At 44.1% G+C, this 19,012-nt stretch overlaps 3 protein-coding genes across 3 annotated transcripts; 2 read left to right on the plus strand and 1 right to left on the minus strand.

The window, feature by feature from the left end:
• The first annotated feature begins 1,755 nt into the window (after nt 1-1,755).
• On the plus strand, nt 1,756-3,718 carry LOC102704247 (CBL-interacting protein kinase 19). Its single transcript, XM_015837176.2, has one exon. It carries the CDS (start codon nt 1,917-1,919, stop codon nt 3,441-3,443), a length of 1,527 nt encoding a protein of 508 aa, XP_015692662.2. The 5' UTR covers nt 1,756-1,916; the 3' UTR covers nt 3,444-3,718.
• Nucleotides 3,719-9,005: 5,287 nt separating this feature from the next.
• LOC102722963 (tubby-like F-box protein 9) lies at nt 9,006-13,393 on the plus strand. The gene is made up of 4 exons (XM_006655421.2): nt 9,006-9,573; nt 10,313-10,400; nt 11,729-11,858; nt 12,528-13,393. The coding sequence occupies exons 1-4, from the start codon at nt 9,229-9,231 to the stop codon at nt 13,084-13,086; spliced, it is 1,122 nt and encodes a 373-aa protein (XP_006655484.2). The 5' UTR covers nt 9,006-9,228; the 3' UTR covers nt 13,087-13,393.
• A 2,476-nt stretch (nt 13,394-15,869) lies between these two features.
• Nucleotides 15,870-17,829, minus strand: LOC102699408. The gene is made up of 2 exons (XM_040524444.1): nt 16,814-17,829; nt 15,870-16,709 (listed from the first exon to the last, which is right to left on the minus strand). Exons 1-2 carry the CDS (start codon nt 17,789-17,791, stop codon nt 16,071-16,073), a joined length of 1,617 nt encoding a protein of 538 aa, XP_040380378.1. The 5' UTR covers nt 17,792-17,829; the 3' UTR covers nt 15,870-16,070.
• Nucleotides 17,830-19,012: the final 1,183 nt, after the last annotated feature.

Here is a 19,012-nt window from a genome sequence, read left to right on the forward strand (position 1 = left end):
ATACGCTACTCAAGGCCAAACAAAGAGCCGGAGGTGACTCGCCAACCGAACCGCCACAGCGCAGGTCATCTCCCGTTGCCGTGACGTCCTGCGGCGGCGTTGAGTGGAGGAGAGGACGCGGAAGGTTTCCGGGGTGATGCCGACGCGCGCCGACCCGGCGACCCTTCACGGGCGCGCAACGCCAGCACCGTCCAGAAATTTCCACCTGCCTATCGAGAAGCTGGCGAGTGGCGACCTGCCCGCCACCTCTAGCCACTGCCCGAGTGGCACGTTGCCACCCCGCGGGTTGCCCGTGCCAGTGTCCCAGAAGGCCACAGCTCGACTCGCCCCTTTCGCGTTTAAAATAGCTGTATCTAGGTGTTAGAGGTATTTTGGTTGTCTACCATAATTTGTTTAATTTTGCCGAAAATCAAAGTTAGCTAATTTTGATCTTAGGTGTGTTTGTTCCGTGCCACGTTTACGACAAAATTTGTTTTTAATATACAAAGAACATGTATTAATTAATAACACAATAAAATATGACAAACTTGTCACATTTCAGCTAAAATGTGATTTTATTTTTCAATCAAACCTTAAATAAGTTAGCTAGTAAAACATTGTGACAACATTGGTCAAATTGAGTATGTCAATCAAGCAAATCCTTCAATTATGGCCCCAACGTTTTTGGCTTTTGTAATTAGCTCAGTAGCCTTATACAAAACGAGAAATATGATATCAAAATGGGCTTACTTAAATTTTTAAGAAATTCTATATAGAAAATTCTCACACAAGACGATATTATTTAGTAGTTTGAAAAGTGAGATAATAGATGTAGATGGACTCGATAATGCTATTGGTAAAAAAGAACGAGTCTGTACTGATCACATCTTTGTTTATGTAAATGCTTATAAACTAAAATTAAAATTTTAAAACTTAAATTTAGAGTTTATCGTTTTTCATTGCAGTATGATTTTCACTTTTTTGCTTATAGATCGTTAAAAATATATGTATAAAAATTTTATTATAAAATACTTTTAATTAGTAATAAGTTGCTCACTTATACTTATTAAAAGATTGGCCGATAGTATACAATTATGTATACAGCAGGGAACAATGGACATTCATAAACATAAGAAATATAATATTATAAGGTTCAGGAGGAATACTCGTGTTGGCCTACTCTAATCATCAGCCACCACCGCTGTAAGGTGCAACCCGATCAATAATAGCGCCCCCTAAAACGTTACATTATGTGTTCCCATGTACAGCTATACATCCTTGTTAGCACCAACAAACCGCTAAAATTATGTACCAAATCTTTCTCCACCCACAAATGGAAGCGAAGCTGTAAACGCGGCGAAGGAAAGGGAAACACATCATTTCGAGAGGGAAAGCGAAAGCAAACTTGGGCCTTATTTGGTTGCCAAAAATTTTGGTAAAAAAATCAGGTCGAATCTTTATCCGATGTTAAAAGAAGTTTTCATATACAAATTAAAAAACAAATTTCACAGTCGACTGGGAACCGGCGAGACGAATATTTTAAGTCTAATTAATCCGTCGTTAACGCATGTTAGTTACTTTAGCACCTATGACTAATCATACGCTAATTAGATTTAAAATATTTGTCTCATGATTTTCTATAATTAGTTTTTTATTTTTATTTATATTTAATGCTTTATTTAAATGTCAAAGATGTAATACGTTTTTTGAAAAAGTTTTAGGAATTAAACAGACTCACCGAAGAAGAGAGAGAAAGGGAGGAGAGAGAGAGAGGGGCGCAGCCGCAGATATTCACGAGCCGTTGAGCTGTTCCCTCGTCGATCTCCTCCAACGCCGGCCGCTCGTCCACGCCTCCTCTCCACCACCACCACCACCTCCCGTCCTCCCGCGGCCTCCTCCGCACCACCACCGCCTCATCCGCTCCGGGGGGCTCCGCCATGTCCGCCACGCCGCCGTCGTCGCGGGACCCGTCGCCGCAGCACCGGCGGCCGCTGTCGTCGTCGTCCGCCGCAGTGGGGAAGGCGCGCGGGGGGCTGCTGCTAGGGAGGTACGAGCTGGGGCGGCTGCTCGGCCACGGGACGTTCGCCAAGGTGTACCAGGCGCGGAACGCGGACTCCGGGGAGACGGTCGCGATCAAGGTGCTCGACAAGGAGAAGGCGCTCCGGCACGGGCTGGTGCCGCACATCAAGCGGGAGATCGCGATCCTCCGCCGCGTCCGCCACCCCAACATCGTGCGGCTGTTCGAGGTGATGGCCACCAAGTCGAAGATCTACTTCGTCATGGAGCTCGTCCGCGGCGGGGAGCTCTTCGCCCGCGTCGCCAAGGGCCGGCTCAAGGAGGACACCGCGCGGCGGTACTTCCAGCAGCTCATCTCCGCCGTCGGGTTCTGCCACGCGCGCGGCGTGTTCCACCGCGACCTCAAGCCCGAGAACCTCCTCGTCGACGAGCACGGCGACCTCAAGGTCTCCGACTTCGGCCTCTCCGCTGTCGCCGACCAGTTCCACCCCGACGGCCTCCTCCACACCTTCTGCGGCACGCCCTCCTACGTCGCGCCGGAGGTGCTCGCCCGCCGTGGCTACGACGGCGCCAAGGCGGACATATGGTCCTGCGGCGTCATCCTCTTCGTGCTCATGGCTGGGTACCTTCCTTTCCATGACCAGAACCTCATGTCCATGTACCGAAAGATTTACAGGGGGGAATTCCGGTGCCCTAGATGGTTCTCCAAGGATCTTACCAGCCTACTGAATCGTCTTCTTGACACTAACCCAGAGACAAGGATCACTGTCAAAGAGGTCATGGAGAGCAGGTGGTTTCAGAAGGGATTCCGGCCGGTCAGATTCTATGTTGAGGATAATCAAGTGCACAGCTTGGCAGATGGTGAGAATGAGATACTGGAGCTGGAACCTAGAGAACCTCCTCCTCCTCCCCCACTCCCGCCGCCACCGCAGCAAGATGATGACGGCGAGGAGTCAGGATGGGAGTCGGACTCATCTGTGGCATCCTGTCCAGCCACATTGTCATCTGAGGAGCGTCGACAAAGACCTCCCAGGTCTCTCACACGGCCAGCTAGTCTTAATGCATTCGATATCATATCATTCTCTAGGGGATTTGATTTGTCAGGGTTGTTTGAGGAGCGAGGGAGCGAGGTGAGGTTCGTATCAGCAGAGCCTATGCAAACAATCATCACAAAATTGGAGGAGATTGCAAAGGTGAAGAGCTTCTTTGTTCGGCGAAAAGACTGGCGAGTGAGCATAGAAGGCACAAGGGAAGGGGAAAAGGGTCCATTGACAATCGCTGCTGAGATATTTGAGCTCACACCAAGCCTGGTGGTGGTGGAGGTGAAGAAGAAGGCAGGGGATAAGGAAGAATATGATGACTTCTGTAACAGGGAGTTGAAACCTGGGATGCAGCATCTCGTGCACCATATGGGATCAGTTCCAAATATACCTTCTGATACAGAGTAGTTTGAACTAAGAAAGGTAGTTCTCTTGCTTGAAGGGGATATAAGGATATTTTGGATTATAAGCATGAACACTTGAGAGGCAAAATGATACCCAGTTTCCTTTAGTCCATTTTCGGCTGTTTTGGTGTCATTCGTTCCTTCCAGGCAAATGATGTATGTCAGTGTTTGCATGCCAATTTCAGCTATGAAATATCTGTTTAGCTGTTATACAGTTCAAGGAGAGGAAATTTGAGTGTGGCATTCACTATCAATGAAGAGGACTTCTACTTTTATGTACTTTGCTGCAGTGCAGCTTATTTGTATTTCTATGCTGCCAGTTAGTTCTGCGAATACATGACATCAATATTGGACAAAACAACATAAGGTGCTATAATGAAGCATTATCTTGGGGTGAAAATTGTAATTATAGGTTGAATGGATAAATTAGACAAAGCATTATCATGCTAAGTATCTATTGTTGATTACTTTTCTGCATCATTTTGAATGTACACTGCTGTATGCATAGCGTTTAGGGTAATTCAAATATTGTATATAAGTATATTGGTATGGTAGAAACATCAGTAAACAAACAACTGGTATCTTACATTGCTCATACTTTTAATACATCACTGTAATTTTGCAACATAGTTCAATCATACTACTAATAACTGGCTAACTGCTATGGATGATCCAAGGTGGATAGGTCACTGCTCATGGGATGCAGTGGAAAATAGCTGGTATGTTTAATCAACACTCTTCATGTTGTGGAGGTATTTGCACTCTTATTTCAATCAGCAATTGCGATATCTGTTAATTGTTTTAACGTAATATAAAGTTAATTTTGCTAAAAATCATTCATTAAGAAAATTTGAAGACACGTTGAATGAAAAATTGTAATCTAAAATGAAAAAACGAGCATATTTTGAGAAAATACTGATGCTTTCATATTGCTCTACGTGACAGAATATGTTAAAAATACAGATATGCTGGAAAATTCCTGCCTAGTGGAAAAATACAGATATGATGGTAAGGAACACATCTGCACCAATCTCAACACGTATGGACGATAGAGATTTATTGTGCAAGTGAATGTATGTTCCATTATACACAATTGAGTTCCTTGATCCTCATAGCATCAGTCAGGATGAAGTGATGAACTCATGAACTTCTGCTTTCCTTTAGTTTTATGTCTAGTGTTTCTTAGTTTCTTTAGGCTTTCTCTGGCAAAGACTTATGGTTTATAACTTCAATGATATGCGAACTAAACCTTCGGAGGCTTTTGAATCTTTTTCAATTCGTTGCATGGTGTCTGTTGCACTCCTAAAGGTCAAACCATCTATGTAGATCCTTGATGAAGAAAGACACAGGGATGCAGTCTCCAAGCACAAGCATGGACTACATAAACGTGAGAACAGGCAAGTCAAAGTGCATGCATCAATACATTCTGGAAGTTTTTTTGCTTTGCTGAATCTTTATTTGTGTTAATTTCAAGCATATTAATGTGTGATGTCATTTGTAACTTAAGAATAAAGGCTAATAATGACTTTGAAATTGTGCCTTAGCTTCAACCTAGCAACCTCCTTTTGCCCAACGTATTACACTTTCTGTGATATGGGTTTTGTAGTTTATGAAAAAAGTTGGCAGAAGTGCAGGATTATCCAGTGTTTTATCTGTGCCGCCTGACCATGTAAAATCCGTATGTGCGGGCTTTGTTTTCTGAAGTTGTGCCGACTATTAACTGAGCCCCATATCTGTTGTACATTCTTATTCTGCTATAAAGACATATCGAACCACACTAACCATGATATTCTTGTTTGATAGTGAACGGGACTTTGAATATTTTGGAACGTTTCTTAACTATGTTAGTTAATCTAGATAGGAGAAGCTGGGAGCTGTTGATTTCTTCTTTTTACAGATGGCACTTTCATGCTGGTTGCAGGCTGGACGATTTCAAGATTCATATGGCAGTTATTCTCGTGTTAATGTACTAGTAGCTGTTACTGGGGATATCCCAGGTTTGACTGAGCCTATATTGACCCATCTCAGTTCTGTCTGCTGTTGGTAGAAAGAGTTTTGACTGGAACAAATGACATTGTCAGTTTGAATCTGACCACTACAAGCACCGGTTTTCATATGAGCGTTGCAACTGAAAATTTCATGTCTCTTGGCTGACTACTAATCTCCCTTGACATATGGGTCTTGACCCACGCTGTTAGACGCTACTCCACAGCAAGAATAAGGGGTGTTTAGATTGAGAAAATTTTTGGAAGAAGTGTTACGTCAAATATTTGACCGGATATTGGAAGGGGTTTTTGGACACGAATGAAAAAACGAATTTCACGGCTAGCCTGGAAACCGCGAGACGAATCTTTTGAGCCTAATTAGACCGTCATTAGCACATATTGGTTACTGTAGCACTTATGACTAATCATAGACTAATTAGGCTCAAAAGATTCGTCTCAAGATTTCTTTCATAACTGTTTAATTAGTTTTTTGGTTCATCTATGTTTAATGTTTATTTAGATGTCTAAAAATTCGATGTGATGTTTTTAGAAAATTATTTTGGAAACTAAACGAGGCCTAAGAACTAGCAAATAAGTAGAAACATTCAGACTCATTCATGATGAATCTATCCCTTTCTCATGAGAATATACAGTTTCAGTAAAAGCACTGACACATCTATTTTTTAAAACGATTCTATTGATAGCTTTGCTACTCTCAGTGAGCTCTAATCATTCACCAGCGATCAAATTGACCCAGCTGTGATTACTCACTTTCTTGCTGGTGCTGTCCTAGAACCTGCAGACTGAAAATATCAAGCTAATTACAGTTTCATGACATGCCCCCACGACGATTCCCCCCTCCCAATCCACAGACTGTTCGTTCACAGCCTCACAGGATCTCTGAACAGCCTGAAACCCCAACAATTCTTCTATGATAACACGGCCAAATCGGCCACGACGACGTGGGGGCCAACACAGAGCCCCCCCCCCCGCCCCCCCCACCATTGATTATTAACAAGTAAACGGCGCTGTCAACCACCTAACCAGCCCACTGGCTATCCATCATGTCATGCACGATCGCTAGCTGCTAAGACATCTCCAGTGGCTGGGAGAGAACTCGAGATCATTTCAAATAGAATCCTCTGCAGTGCAGTACTATAGATGTTCACTTATATGGGCCTTATATTAGTTAGCAATACTACAGAGGATCTTAACTTAGACCATTCCCTCCGTGCTTGGTTTTCGAAGCTTTTTTTACTCGGAAATCGAGCTAACTAATATTTCTTGCTGGTATTGTAGGTGTTGCTCCGGACTAGTTGGGCTTAAAATTGACCAATTTTTGCCAATGCTAAAGTTTGGCAATTTTGGATGGTCAATTTCGGTAAGACAATTATGTTTGAATCCAAAATGGCTTTAGCTAACTATCGTAGTGGCTTACCTTTTTAGACTTGCAAAACTTTGGTTCCCTTTAAAGAGACACTAAACACTAACAAAATTACCAAATATTGCTAAATCCAATTTAGACTAAACTAATTTAGCACTGCGTTTTTTTTTATATAAAGAAGTGTTAAATTGATGAGTACTGCTCTATGTATGAGCCACTTGTACAACTCAGTTAAGAATACAGACATACGACCACACGTCAATTAAAGGAGCAGATGTCCATACGCACCGTGGTAGCTGTGGACCGAATCATACTTGTAAGTGTAAGTGAGTTGGATGATTGAGTCATATGCATAAGAATCTCCTAAATTTGTAGGGTTTGACTTAGGATACAACCAATATTCTTATTAAATACTACTTCCAATTTTTTAAATTTGATATCCTCAACTTCTGGATTTGTATTGAACCATTTGTTGTATTAAAATATTATGTTTTTTTATTCTTTTTGTTGTGTTTTGTTTTATCATCAAACATACTTTAATTATGATTTATAATTTTACATATTTAAAATTAGAACAATATGGATGATCAAACATATGGTATGTCTAGGGAGCCTTTGATAGCTGCAACTCCCCACATAATCTCAAGAAGTTAGAAGCTCAACCAAATAACACAACCAAATAACACTTAGCTTCTAAAAAAATTGAGCCGTAAAATCCAAAAAAAAAAGTGAAAATCAGAAGTCGAAAAACCTAGTTTTTTAAATGTTGATCAATTGGTTTCCCAACAGTTGGTTCTCATAATATTAGGGGCGATTGTTTGGCCTATCGAAGGAAAAAGATAAAAGACATGTTTATAAATGAAAACTATTTTATGAATTATATATATATATATATGTATATTCTTAATGATTTAAAAGCCAAGGCTAGAAAATACAACACGATGGAAAAAAACTCTAAAATTGACTCTAAGTATAAATTTAAAAAGCAACGATGGCAGAGCTACGAACGAGATGAACTGACCCATAGACCCAAAAGTGAAAATCACCAGCAAAACGAACCGAGGGAGTATGAAAATTTGCAGCATACATAATAGTTTCGGACTTTCGGAAGATGTTTTCTCGTTTCTAACGGGTGGTTTATCTGTACGTCTCACCCGTCCGACACGCGCGGCGAGCGAGGCCCCCGATCGTACGCGCCGCGGCGGAACGGGTCGGCACTTGACCGGGCAGAAGCCCACAGGAGCCGCGCGGCACGTACGTAGGGCCTCACCTCCCCCCTCTACGGCGGGGGCGTTCTCCTCGCGCACGCGGGCCGCGACGTGACGTCCCCTTGCCCCGGTGGCGCGGGCGCGTGGCCGGGAGCGCGACACGACGGGGTGTCGCCACCCGCGAGGCCGTGTGGGTGGTGGTGGGATGGAGACGTCGCGGTCGCAAGTGGTTGGCCGCGCGGTGCTCGTTCCATTAACCCCCGCAACACCGCTGTATCGGTTCGGCTCTACGGGTTGGTTGCTAGCTTTTCTTTTTTTTAGCCAAACGAAAAAATAATTTATTAATAAAACGCACACATATGTATATAGCGATCTAATATATAAAATAAAGAGATGGGTTTTTTCAAAAATTAAGTTCAAATTAAAAATTAAAAAATTAATTTTTAGCTTATAAACGGAATCAAAAATTGAAATGATAGGGACTAGTTTACTAGCGCCGAGCTAATCACCTTTGCTTTGGAGCGGAGGGTGATGTCACCACCCCAAATCAGGACCTCGCTCTCGCTCTCACCAAACAATGCGTGGAATTTTCAACCCCATGAGTCCAAGGCGTCTCAGTGACGATTTAAAGCCTACCAGCACAAGAAACGGTAGGTCCAGCACACGAATTAAAAAAAAACATAAATCAGCACATTTTAGTAGTAGTTTTATACTCACCGATCTCTCCTCGGTTCAGTGCAAACCAAACATAACCCACTGTGAAGAACAGGAAACTGATGAACGAACAAATAATAAAAAAATTCGGATCAAAACGCGGGGATGCAAAATACGCAACGCGAGTACTTCACTGCGTCAACTGCGATCCGATCGTTTTTGTTAAATGCGTGGGGCCCGATGCGTTTACTGGGCGGGCCCCACGTGTCATGGTATGGAAGGGGCGTATAATTAGGGGGGGATTTCTTCGAAGACCTCGCGATTAAATTTAGTCGAGAGCGGGGATGCGCACGAGCACGACGACGAGGAGGCGGTTTTGATTTTTGGAGGGCTTTTTTTTTTTTGATTTTCTCTTCTCCTCTTTATTTTCCCCTTCGTTGCGTGGTTTTCCTCCGCCATCTCTCGTCTCGAAGCTTCTGGAAGCTTCGGGGGGAGGGATCCGGTCCGGGCGCCCGCCCGCCCGCCCCCTCGCCTCGCCTCGCCTTGGGCGCCAGTGGCATGGCGCTGTGGCGGTGTAGCTCCTCGTGGCTATCGCGCTCGTCGCTGGGGTGGCCGCCCGCGGGGGGCGTCGGGGGCGGGGAGTCGAAGGTGTCGCCGGAGATCGCGCCGGTGGACGCGGGGGAGGGGGAGGAGGAGGGGGATGAGGAGGGGTGGTCGCTGCTGCTGCCGGAGCTGCTCACAGAGATCATGCGGCGGGTGGACGCCAGCGCCGAGCGGTGGCCGCCGCGGCGGGACGTGGTGGCGTGCGCCTGCGTCTGCCGCCGGTGGAGGGACGCCGCGGTCTCCGTCGTGCGGCCGCCGCTGGAGTGCGGGCGGATCACGTTCCCCTCCTCGCTCAAGCAGGTGAGGCGCGGCCTAACCCTATTACCTTGTCGTCTTGATCCGGCCACTTTTTTGGGGGATTTTCTCGTTGATTTTTTTGCAGTTTGAGATGTGTTTTCTTTTTGTGGAAGAATGATTTCGCGGCAATACTTTCTGAAGTATCGAACCTATTGGCGTCCTCGATTTGCAGCTGTTCATTGAGGAAATGTTTTGCTCTTTGATCTGTGCGATTCGAGGGGATTTCCGGCATCAATTGTTGATTTGATTGCTGTTCCGTTTAATTGCTATTGAATGTTTTTAGCTTTCGTATGTAGATGCAAATACCCGAAGGAATTGCGGCCAGAATTTGATTTAATTCAGAAAATGGGATTTTTTTTGGTAGATGCCTCCGCCTGAATGTACTGAAGGATCAAATGGATCCATATTTGTTGCCTATCGATCTTGGGATCTCTTTTGGGTTGCAATAATCATTTTATTAAAAGTATTGTTATAAGCAAGAAGGACATGTCTATCTACTCGTCATTGTTTTCTGAATTTGGTCGCCGGGCACTTTACTATGGCGACCAATATAGTGACATGGTAGGTGAAGTTATTAAAGAAATACGAGATTTTGATATATTCATATATGAAAATGCTATTTGTGACATTTGGATTTTGTTTTGCTTTGTTAGTAAGAGTATATTGATGCCTACAAGTACAAGCTTTAGTTTCGCTTCGGGTACTATAATTGATTTAGTTGATGTTGATATTGTTTTGACAGCCTGGACCGAGGGATGCGCCGATGCACTGCTTCATCAGGAGGAACAAAAAGAACTCAACCTTTTATCTTTATCTCAGCTTAACGCAGGGTAAGTCAGCTTGGATAATTTTTTGCTTCCATCATGCTTTTGGCCCAATGCTATTATGAATTGTGTGTGGCTTTGTAGACTGCGTCAACATGGTTTCCAGATTGTTCCTTTGGTTTAATTAACAGTGCCAAGTAGACAAAATAAAAGTATATTAACTGACTTTCGGGTGGTTTCTGTTCTATCAGTGATTTGGGTGTTGCAATTGTACAATTAAATTAAATCTTCTCTATACTATGTTAAATTTAGTAGTTAGTAGCACGGTTATAAACACAAAGAAATTTGTCTGCTAACGTTGTCAAGGTCTCTTCTATGTATGGCTTGTGGGTCATGACGTGTGATTTAACTGTACTTAATCTTGTTTTAAAACAAGGACTTCTTTCCTTCTTATAATCCGTTACAAGTCACAACTTACTTTGTGACAATGACCCTCACACCTACTTTGCTGCCCACCTACATTATTTAAGGGGCCTTATCAGGAATATTTGACTAATTGACTTTGGTCTTTGGTAGTTGACAAGTTCTTTCAATCGAATAATTTTTTGTGGGAATAACTTTGAAATTAGTTCTTAGAATGGTATCGTCTTAAATTCTTATTGGGCATCATAAAGTTTGAAAACATTAACCGTTTAACATACTATAATCGATCAAGTGAGAGGCTGGCTAACCATGATGCGCCACCAATTACACAGTGAACTTTGTATGATCCGAGTATCTGACAAAGTATAACAATCCAAACCTTGTCCATTGCTGATAATTTTTTTATGATTTAGGCACATTATTATTACGTGCTGCACATGACTTCCCCTCTTTATTGTTAACTACATGACTCGTGATCGTATACATAAGGGTGCAGTACAGCCTAAACCAAGGAATAAACACAGTACAACCTAAACCAAGGAATAAGCTCAGCAACTGTTGAGTTGATCTTTCCTATGTCAGCTCTGAGAAATATAAGTTAAATTATTAGGTAAACAGAAGGTAACTAGCTAGCTCTTGGGGCTACAGTACTATGGAATTCATGTTTTTGAGGGGATGTGTGTGTCAAACCTGATGGATGCTTCTTGATATTAAAAGGTTAAGCACAGCTATGTTTCGTTGATAAGTTTAAAGTTCTAGAATGACGCCAAGCACCCCATGGACCACCTTATTTTGTTGAGTGATATTCTGAGTGTGAAGATTGTGGATCTTATCACATGTCGTTATGAATCTGTGATGCGATCCTCTTGTGTTGGCGACTGCATGAAGGTTTATTTCTTTAATACATTTATTGCTTGTAAGTATCAGACTGCAACATATCTGTCCTTGAATTTCTTGTTCCCTTTTGGCAGCCCTAACAGATAAAGGGAAATTTCTGCTGGCTGCTCGAAGGTTCAGAAACGGGGCACATACAGAATATATCATCTCTTATGACTGTGATGATCTATTTCCAGGCAGCAATTCATATGTTGGAAAACTGAGGTTGGGTCTACTCATTTCATTATGTTACTGCCTTTGCTTTCTTTGCAAGCATCATAAGTTGTGCCACACTCTAATTGTTTGTACTCTAGTAATAATTTCCTTGCCATCTTTGTTCATGTTATCCTTAAGTATGAGTATTCATCATATCATCAGTTATCATGCTGCCTGCCTTGCTGAATACTGTGACATCCATGCATCTTTTTCATAGCATGCATTAATACCTAATACCTAGATCCCTATCAAGCTTGCATTATTGTAGATGCAATTATAGCTTGCTATACACCATTCCTTTCATTGTTTATGTTTAAAATAAGGCATTAAGAAGAGTCATGTGTGGAAGCTGAACAAGTCACAAACATATAAGGTTCTGGAATCATGCATTCGCTTGGGATAGTATATCTTTTCTAGTTGTCTGTCCATGGCATTTATATTTTTGGTAGCTGGGTTTACATTGTAATCAGTAAAAGACATCTTTCAATCCCTAAGCCAACAAAATTACTCTACTTATGGCCTCCTGGGCTGACCATTTTTGGGCCAATTGTATTGCCTACTAGAAGTTTTCTAGTGCGTGATAGACTGCACCTTTTGCACCTTATTTTCCTTGCACAGCTTGCACCCATTTCTTAGCCAGAGTACTATATTGATCACGTAACTTCCTTTTACTTGTAGATCTGATTTCCTTGGTACAAAGTTTGTCGTCTATGATAGCCAGCCACCATATGATGGTGCTAAGCCCTCACGGAACCAATCAAGTCGTCGCTTTGCAAGCAAACAGATCAATCCAAATGTTTCAGGCGGTAATTATGAAGTTGGACAAGTTTCATACAAGTTCAACTTCCTCAAATCAAGAGGGCCAAGAAGAATGCAGTGCAGTATCCAGTGCCCTGTGGGTCAGAACACTGCGTCTGATCAATTGAAGGACAAGCAGTTGAGCACCTCAAGTTCCTTGGTTCTAAGAAACAAGGCGCCACGATGGCACGAGCATCTCCAGTGCTGGTGCTTGAATTTCCATGGCCGGGTGACGGTCGCCTCCGTGAAGAACTTCCAGCTCGTCGCCCCAGCTGGAACCAGTGATCCATGGGGTGTTGGAGACGAGGAGACGGTGATCCTGCAGTTTGGTAAGATTGAGGATGACGCATTCACAATGGACTACCGGCAGCCGCTGTCGGCCTTCCAGGCGTTCGCCATATGCCTCACAAGCTTCGGCACGAAGCTGGCCTGTGAATAAGTGTAACTTTGGGGGGTTGATGATTTACCGTGCATATGGGATGATCCCCCCGTTGTAGCGGATAGCCTGAAGGCCTGAACTAGCGCCCCTGTTGATCCAGGAGAACATATAGGGTGTAAAAAAGGCAACAGGGGCACATCACAGTGTCCCTAACTCGACTCTCTTCTCTTCCTCCCTCTCGTCTGATGATGTGGAACTTTTGGTTGTGTGATCTCGGAGAGATGATGGTATTAACTCTTTGTTGTAAATGGCACTCCTCCCTCGCTGATTTACCCGTGCATAATGTATACCATTCTCCGGTTGAATCTGTTGCTGGCCTCCAGTTCTTTTGGTGAAAATCTTGATTTTAGAGGTTTTCTTTTATTTTTCACATATATAAGAGTTTTATTTATAAATTAATTTTTGTTTGTCAATATGCCGTTTCGCCTTTTCTTTTCCCACGAAAAAGCGGAGTGATGACCCTATGTGTTTTCTCCAGTGCACAACGTTCTATTACGTCTCACAACATGGAGTACCCTATGTGCTTTCGTATACGGCCGATGACTCGGCCCATGTATCAAATAGGCCCCTCTAAAGTGCCTAGGCCTTGGCCCGTGGGAGTTAGGCCGAGTCGGGCCGAGAAAAATCCGAGAAAGAAAAATGCAGCGGGACAGGGAAGCTGGAGGAGGAAAAAAATAAAAACGATCAAAGCTTTCCTCCTATAAGACTTTCCGACTTTCATAGACTCATATGGATGCGAATAAATCTAGACATATATATAAATTACATACATTCATCAATTAATAAATTTAAGTAAGACTAGAAAGACTTACAATATAAAACGGAGTAAACGGAGGCAGCAGTTAAGAGCAGATCGGATCGACTTACACTTACGGTCGTAATGCACCGATCCAAAATAGCCTATAACTCGCAAGCTACTTGTCAATTATGATGTTAACATATAAACTATGCTCCTTTAAAAGACTCTTAACGGTGAAGGTGATGCGAATCTGCTTTTCATCCATTCCAACAACGACAATATGACAATATGAATACCCAATGAACAAAACGCGAGTAGAGAGTTAGAGTTTGTAGGAACGGATGCGTCATTTAGAATGGGTGAATGATAGATAGTTATTTTTTTTGAAAATAATGAAAACAAATATATAACGGTTCAATCATCCTAATACGGAAAAGTTCAGCAAAACACTCGCACCGATGGCTACAGCCACGAACAGTAAAAAAAACACGTATACCTCGGACAAAATTCCTTAGAACTTCACCAATTTAAATCCGGTGTGAAACTTAAATTACAAGTTCTAGAGAACGCGAAGGTTCAATTTTGAGTAATTTTACACTATGATTTCGTGAGTCAAGCCGAGCTATAATTTTGGTTTGTTAAGAGTTTAACGAGCCAAGTCAGCTGGCTCTGCACTCTGCAGAACATAGTGCCACGTCTGGCCCTCAGTTGGTTGCCACCTGGTACCCATTTTGATTGGAAATAAACTGCGAGTGACAGCCTCCCTGAGGGGCTGTTTGGTTACACCAAATTTTTTTTAATCCCTGTAACATCGAATATTTAGACACTAATTAGAAGTATTAAATATAGGATATTAATAAAACTCACCTCATACTCTGGACTATTTCGCGAGACGAATCTATTAAGCCTAATTACTCTATGATAGCAAATATGATGCTGCAGTAAACATTTACTAATCGTGGATTAATTAGGCTTAAAAAATTGTTTAATGAAATAGCCTTTATTTATGTAATTAGTTTTATTATCAGTCAATATTTAATACTTCTAATTAATGTCCAAATATCCATGTGACAAGGGATTATAGAAAAACTCTCGATCCAAACAGCCCCTGGCTTCTTTCCATATTCCATATTGCGAGTTAGCTTGGCAAGACAACAGTTATCTGTACCTAAATTGATGTAACCGTATTAATCAGGTAAGCAAATTAAGTGCATCAACGCACCATTGTACATACACGATTAATCTGTAATTCTTGGAATAAATAGGCCAGGCCCAATTTATTTTTCAACAAATTTATAATTGGTCCACGGTTAGTGTTACGAGGATTAATACCACTTGAAGATGTCTATTAATTAATCCTCTTAACGAATTGTATTGATTCGGATATTAATTAATCCTCTTAACAGGTGTCAACAGACTCAACACCTAACGGTATTATTAGACCATTCAACTATATACATGTCATGTTCAATATTTTATTTTTCTGAATTAAGATATGTCATGTCATAACTATATTTTCTTTAGTCCAGTTATAAACGACTATATGCTAGGATCCCTATCCTTTGTTAACACCATTATTAAACCATTCAACTATATACATGTCAGGTTCAGTATTTTATTTTTCAGAATTAAAATATGCTGCTTCATGACCATATTTTCAACACTGGCAACACTGAATCGTACTAGATTAGTATGTATGAACAACCATTGGCCCCGTCGTCGATCGGCGGTCATGTCTCAGAATCCAAATGGGCAATGGACCAGGTGCTTTAGGTGGTGTTTAGTTGCCAAAATTTTTTTAAAAAACATCACATTAAACGTTTGACCGAATGTCGGAAGAGGTTTTCGGACACGAATGAAAAAACGAATTTCACGGCTAGCCTAGAAACCACGAGACGAATCTTTTGAGCCTAATTAATCCATCATTAGCACATGTTGGTTATGTAGCACTTATGACTAATCATAGATTAATTAGGCTCAAAAGATTCATCTCAAGATTTCTTTTATAATTATGTAATTAGTTTTTTTCAGCTATGTTTAATGCTTTATTTAGGTGTCCACAAATTTGATGTGATATTTTTGAAAAAAAAAATTAGAAACTAAACAAGTCCTTAATATTCAGTGAACCTAAACAACATGGATACAATCGTACAAGTTATCACTGACAGTGCAATTACCAGGACACAAAAGTACACCAAATCAACTTAAAAAAAAGAACAGTGATATGCTGGCAGTATTAATTACACTATGATTTCTGTAGATCATGTATTCGCATTTGCCGTGGCCGGGCATGATCGTCGACGACGATCTTGGCCGTACTTTTGGACGAACACCATGGAGCTGGAGCCTGCTTCTTGTGCTGCACATGGATGCCCAGGAAGGACGTCGCCGGAGGGTTGTTTGACACGGACGGCAGCGCCCGCGAGAGCCAGGACTCTGACGGCGACTTCGGCGACGGCAGCGGTGGGAGCAGAGGCGCGACGTCATGGCTCGCCGCTGCCTTGTCCTCCAACAGCAGCGGCCACCCGTAGCCTCCACCGCCGGTGGCGGCGTCACGCCTCGGTTTCTTCCCTCCGTCGAACACCTTCGGCACCGGCCTTGGTGGGATATGAGGAGGGGGCAGCAGCTTAGGCTCGTCGGACATAGGCAAGCTTTGCGCCGGCGGGCATTGGTAGTCGTCGCGACGCTCGTCGCTTCTGTCGAAAACCAGGAGGAAGCCGAGGTGGGTAGCCTTGGGGTGGCCGCCGTCTCCTTGTTCCAAGTAAAGCTCACGCACTGACGGCATTGTCGTGTCCAGCTCCGGCGACAGCAAGGCGCCAAGACCCTTCCGGCCGCCGCGGCCTGATCGCCGGAGGGAGTTGATGTACACTTCCTCCCAGGATCGCTACACAACGCATCGGACGAACACGTGATTTGCTTGCGTTCAAATTCATTCGCCACGCAGCAGGTGAAGAAGTAGAAGAAGATGCATGCTTTGCGGCTGCTTACCATGGTGCTCGGGTCGTGTCCAAGATGCTGCCCGTTCGGCGTGCTCCGCTCGAGCGGGTTCGCCGCGCTTTGGCTTCTGCCGATCTTGGAGAGGAGGGGTGTGCTGCGGTCTCGCCGCCATCCTCCGCCGCGGTGTCTCATGGCGGGCGATGGTTTGAGGAGCAGCAAGGTGCTCTTCATGCACCGTGTGGGAAGAAGCAACCCGCACCTCCTCGACGAGAAGCCCCGAGCACTGCGGGCGTCCCACTCGCCGTCGCCGTCGTCGTCGACGACGGCGTTGGCGTCGTCTTTCTTCTCAGTCGGAACGATGCACAGCGCCTGGCTCGTCGGCGATGGTTCGAGGTGAGGCAGCAACCTTGGCAAACCGTCGCCGTGGCCGTTGCGCGCGGTCGTCGCGGCGGCGATACTGGCCTTCCGGGAGATGCATTGCGGGGAGAGGACAGCCACGGCGTGCGCGGCCGGCAGGAAGCGGTCCATCATGACGCCGCCGTTCCCGCCGCCGCGCGCGCCTGCATGGTCCACGCGCGGAGGCCGGACGGCGACGTTGCTGAGCCCGGTGGCGCTGCTGCAGTTCGCGGTGAGGCAGCTGTCCGCCACGGAGAGCGCGTCGGAGAACCGCGCCTCCTCCCGCACGGGCGCGGCGACCGCCGCGACCACCGCAATCGCGTCCGGCGCAGGCTCCGCGCCCCTCGCCGCGGCCACCATCGGCGCGCGGCGGGTGCGGACGCTCTTGGGATGACCAGGGCGTCGCTCCCACCGGAACGGCACGCCGCCAGGCGTGCCGTCCGGCCTACTCCCGGGCTGCGTCACCTCGCCCTCTCCGCCCGCGCCTCCGCCATGCCGCCGCACGGAGATCAGCGGCGCGGCGAGGTCGATGCGCGTGTTCGCGTCGGCCATGGCCGGCGCCGCAAGCTGCCTCCGTTCGTTTCTACCACTTACACTCACCGAGTCACTGACCAGCTCGTCACTACACTGCATTGGCAATTTGGCATTGCCTAAAATAACAATTTAAAGGAGGTTTCTTGCAACAACCTTCCTAATAAAGAGCAGAGACTTCTTGTAATATTCAGTGCACGGTAGCTTGCATGGTGTCTAGTTGTTTACTTGTTTACTCACACCTGAACTGACACATGTTGCTAGTTGTTACTGGGTACGATCATTTCGCTTTTTCATTGGAAAAACCAAACGATATATTTATAAATAAAAATTTATTAAAATATTTTATATATGTATTCTTAGCGATCTCAGACCTAAGACCGAAGATAAACTACGATGAATACCCTAAAATCTACATCAGGTTTAAGATTGAAAAAAATAAAATTTGGTTAATAAGTATAAGCAGAAATAAAAATAAAATTTGGTTAATAAGTATAAGTAGAAACGAAAAGATGAGTATGTACCTATGAGCAGATTAGCCTCCGCAACGACTACATGAGCCATGAATAATTACTCTTAAAGAAAAGTACAAGTGAAAACTTGGAGAATTAATTATAGTTCTTAGTGCTGGTTCTACTGCACATGAACACATGATTAGTTATCTGTTTGAATACTCCATTTCACGCAGTAGGTGGATGCCTGACACACAATTCGATCTGCAGATTGGCTGCTTCTGCTCCTGCTGCTTAAGTGGAGGAAAAGGGCTGGACGACCTGGTGTCCTCTCTGATAAATTCTCTTTGGACGTGAGCTGCATCTGCATCTACATCAGCATCACGATGCATGACAAGATCTTCGCGAGAGCTTAACGACCGGTAGGTAGATGACCATTTTTCTGTCGACGAAGAGCTCAATAATTTAGCAGCTGATGCACAGTCATCGTCGAGTTCATAACGCCTTGTGGATTTACGTCAAAGCCGGTCGCTTTCCGTCGCCGGGAGGAGAGACGCCGCCGACACAGTCTTCTTCTTCACCTAGCTAAGCCAGTGTGACAGCTGACCACTGACAAAGTGGCAATAGAAAGGAGACACATGAGAAGGAGAAGTGACGATAGGATGAAATTGTTATGTGTTTTTCTTCTCTTTTTTGCTCTGCAATAATAGAAGAGCTTTTATAGGGTAGTTGAAGCTTTGCATTTAAGCCATATAGGTAACCAACGACTCCATGATCTGCCAATACTTGTGTTCTCATGCATGAAGAGACCAGACCAGACCATTGATACAGCATTGATCAATACTGTTGTCACAGAGATCACCAAACTATG

The sequence above is a fragment of the Oryza brachyantha genome, chromosome 5, assembly GCF_000231095.2.
Source record: "Oryza brachyantha chromosome 5, ObraRS2, whole genome shotgun sequence".
NCBI lineage: Eukaryota > Viridiplantae > Streptophyta > Magnoliopsida > Poales > Poaceae > Oryza > Oryza brachyantha.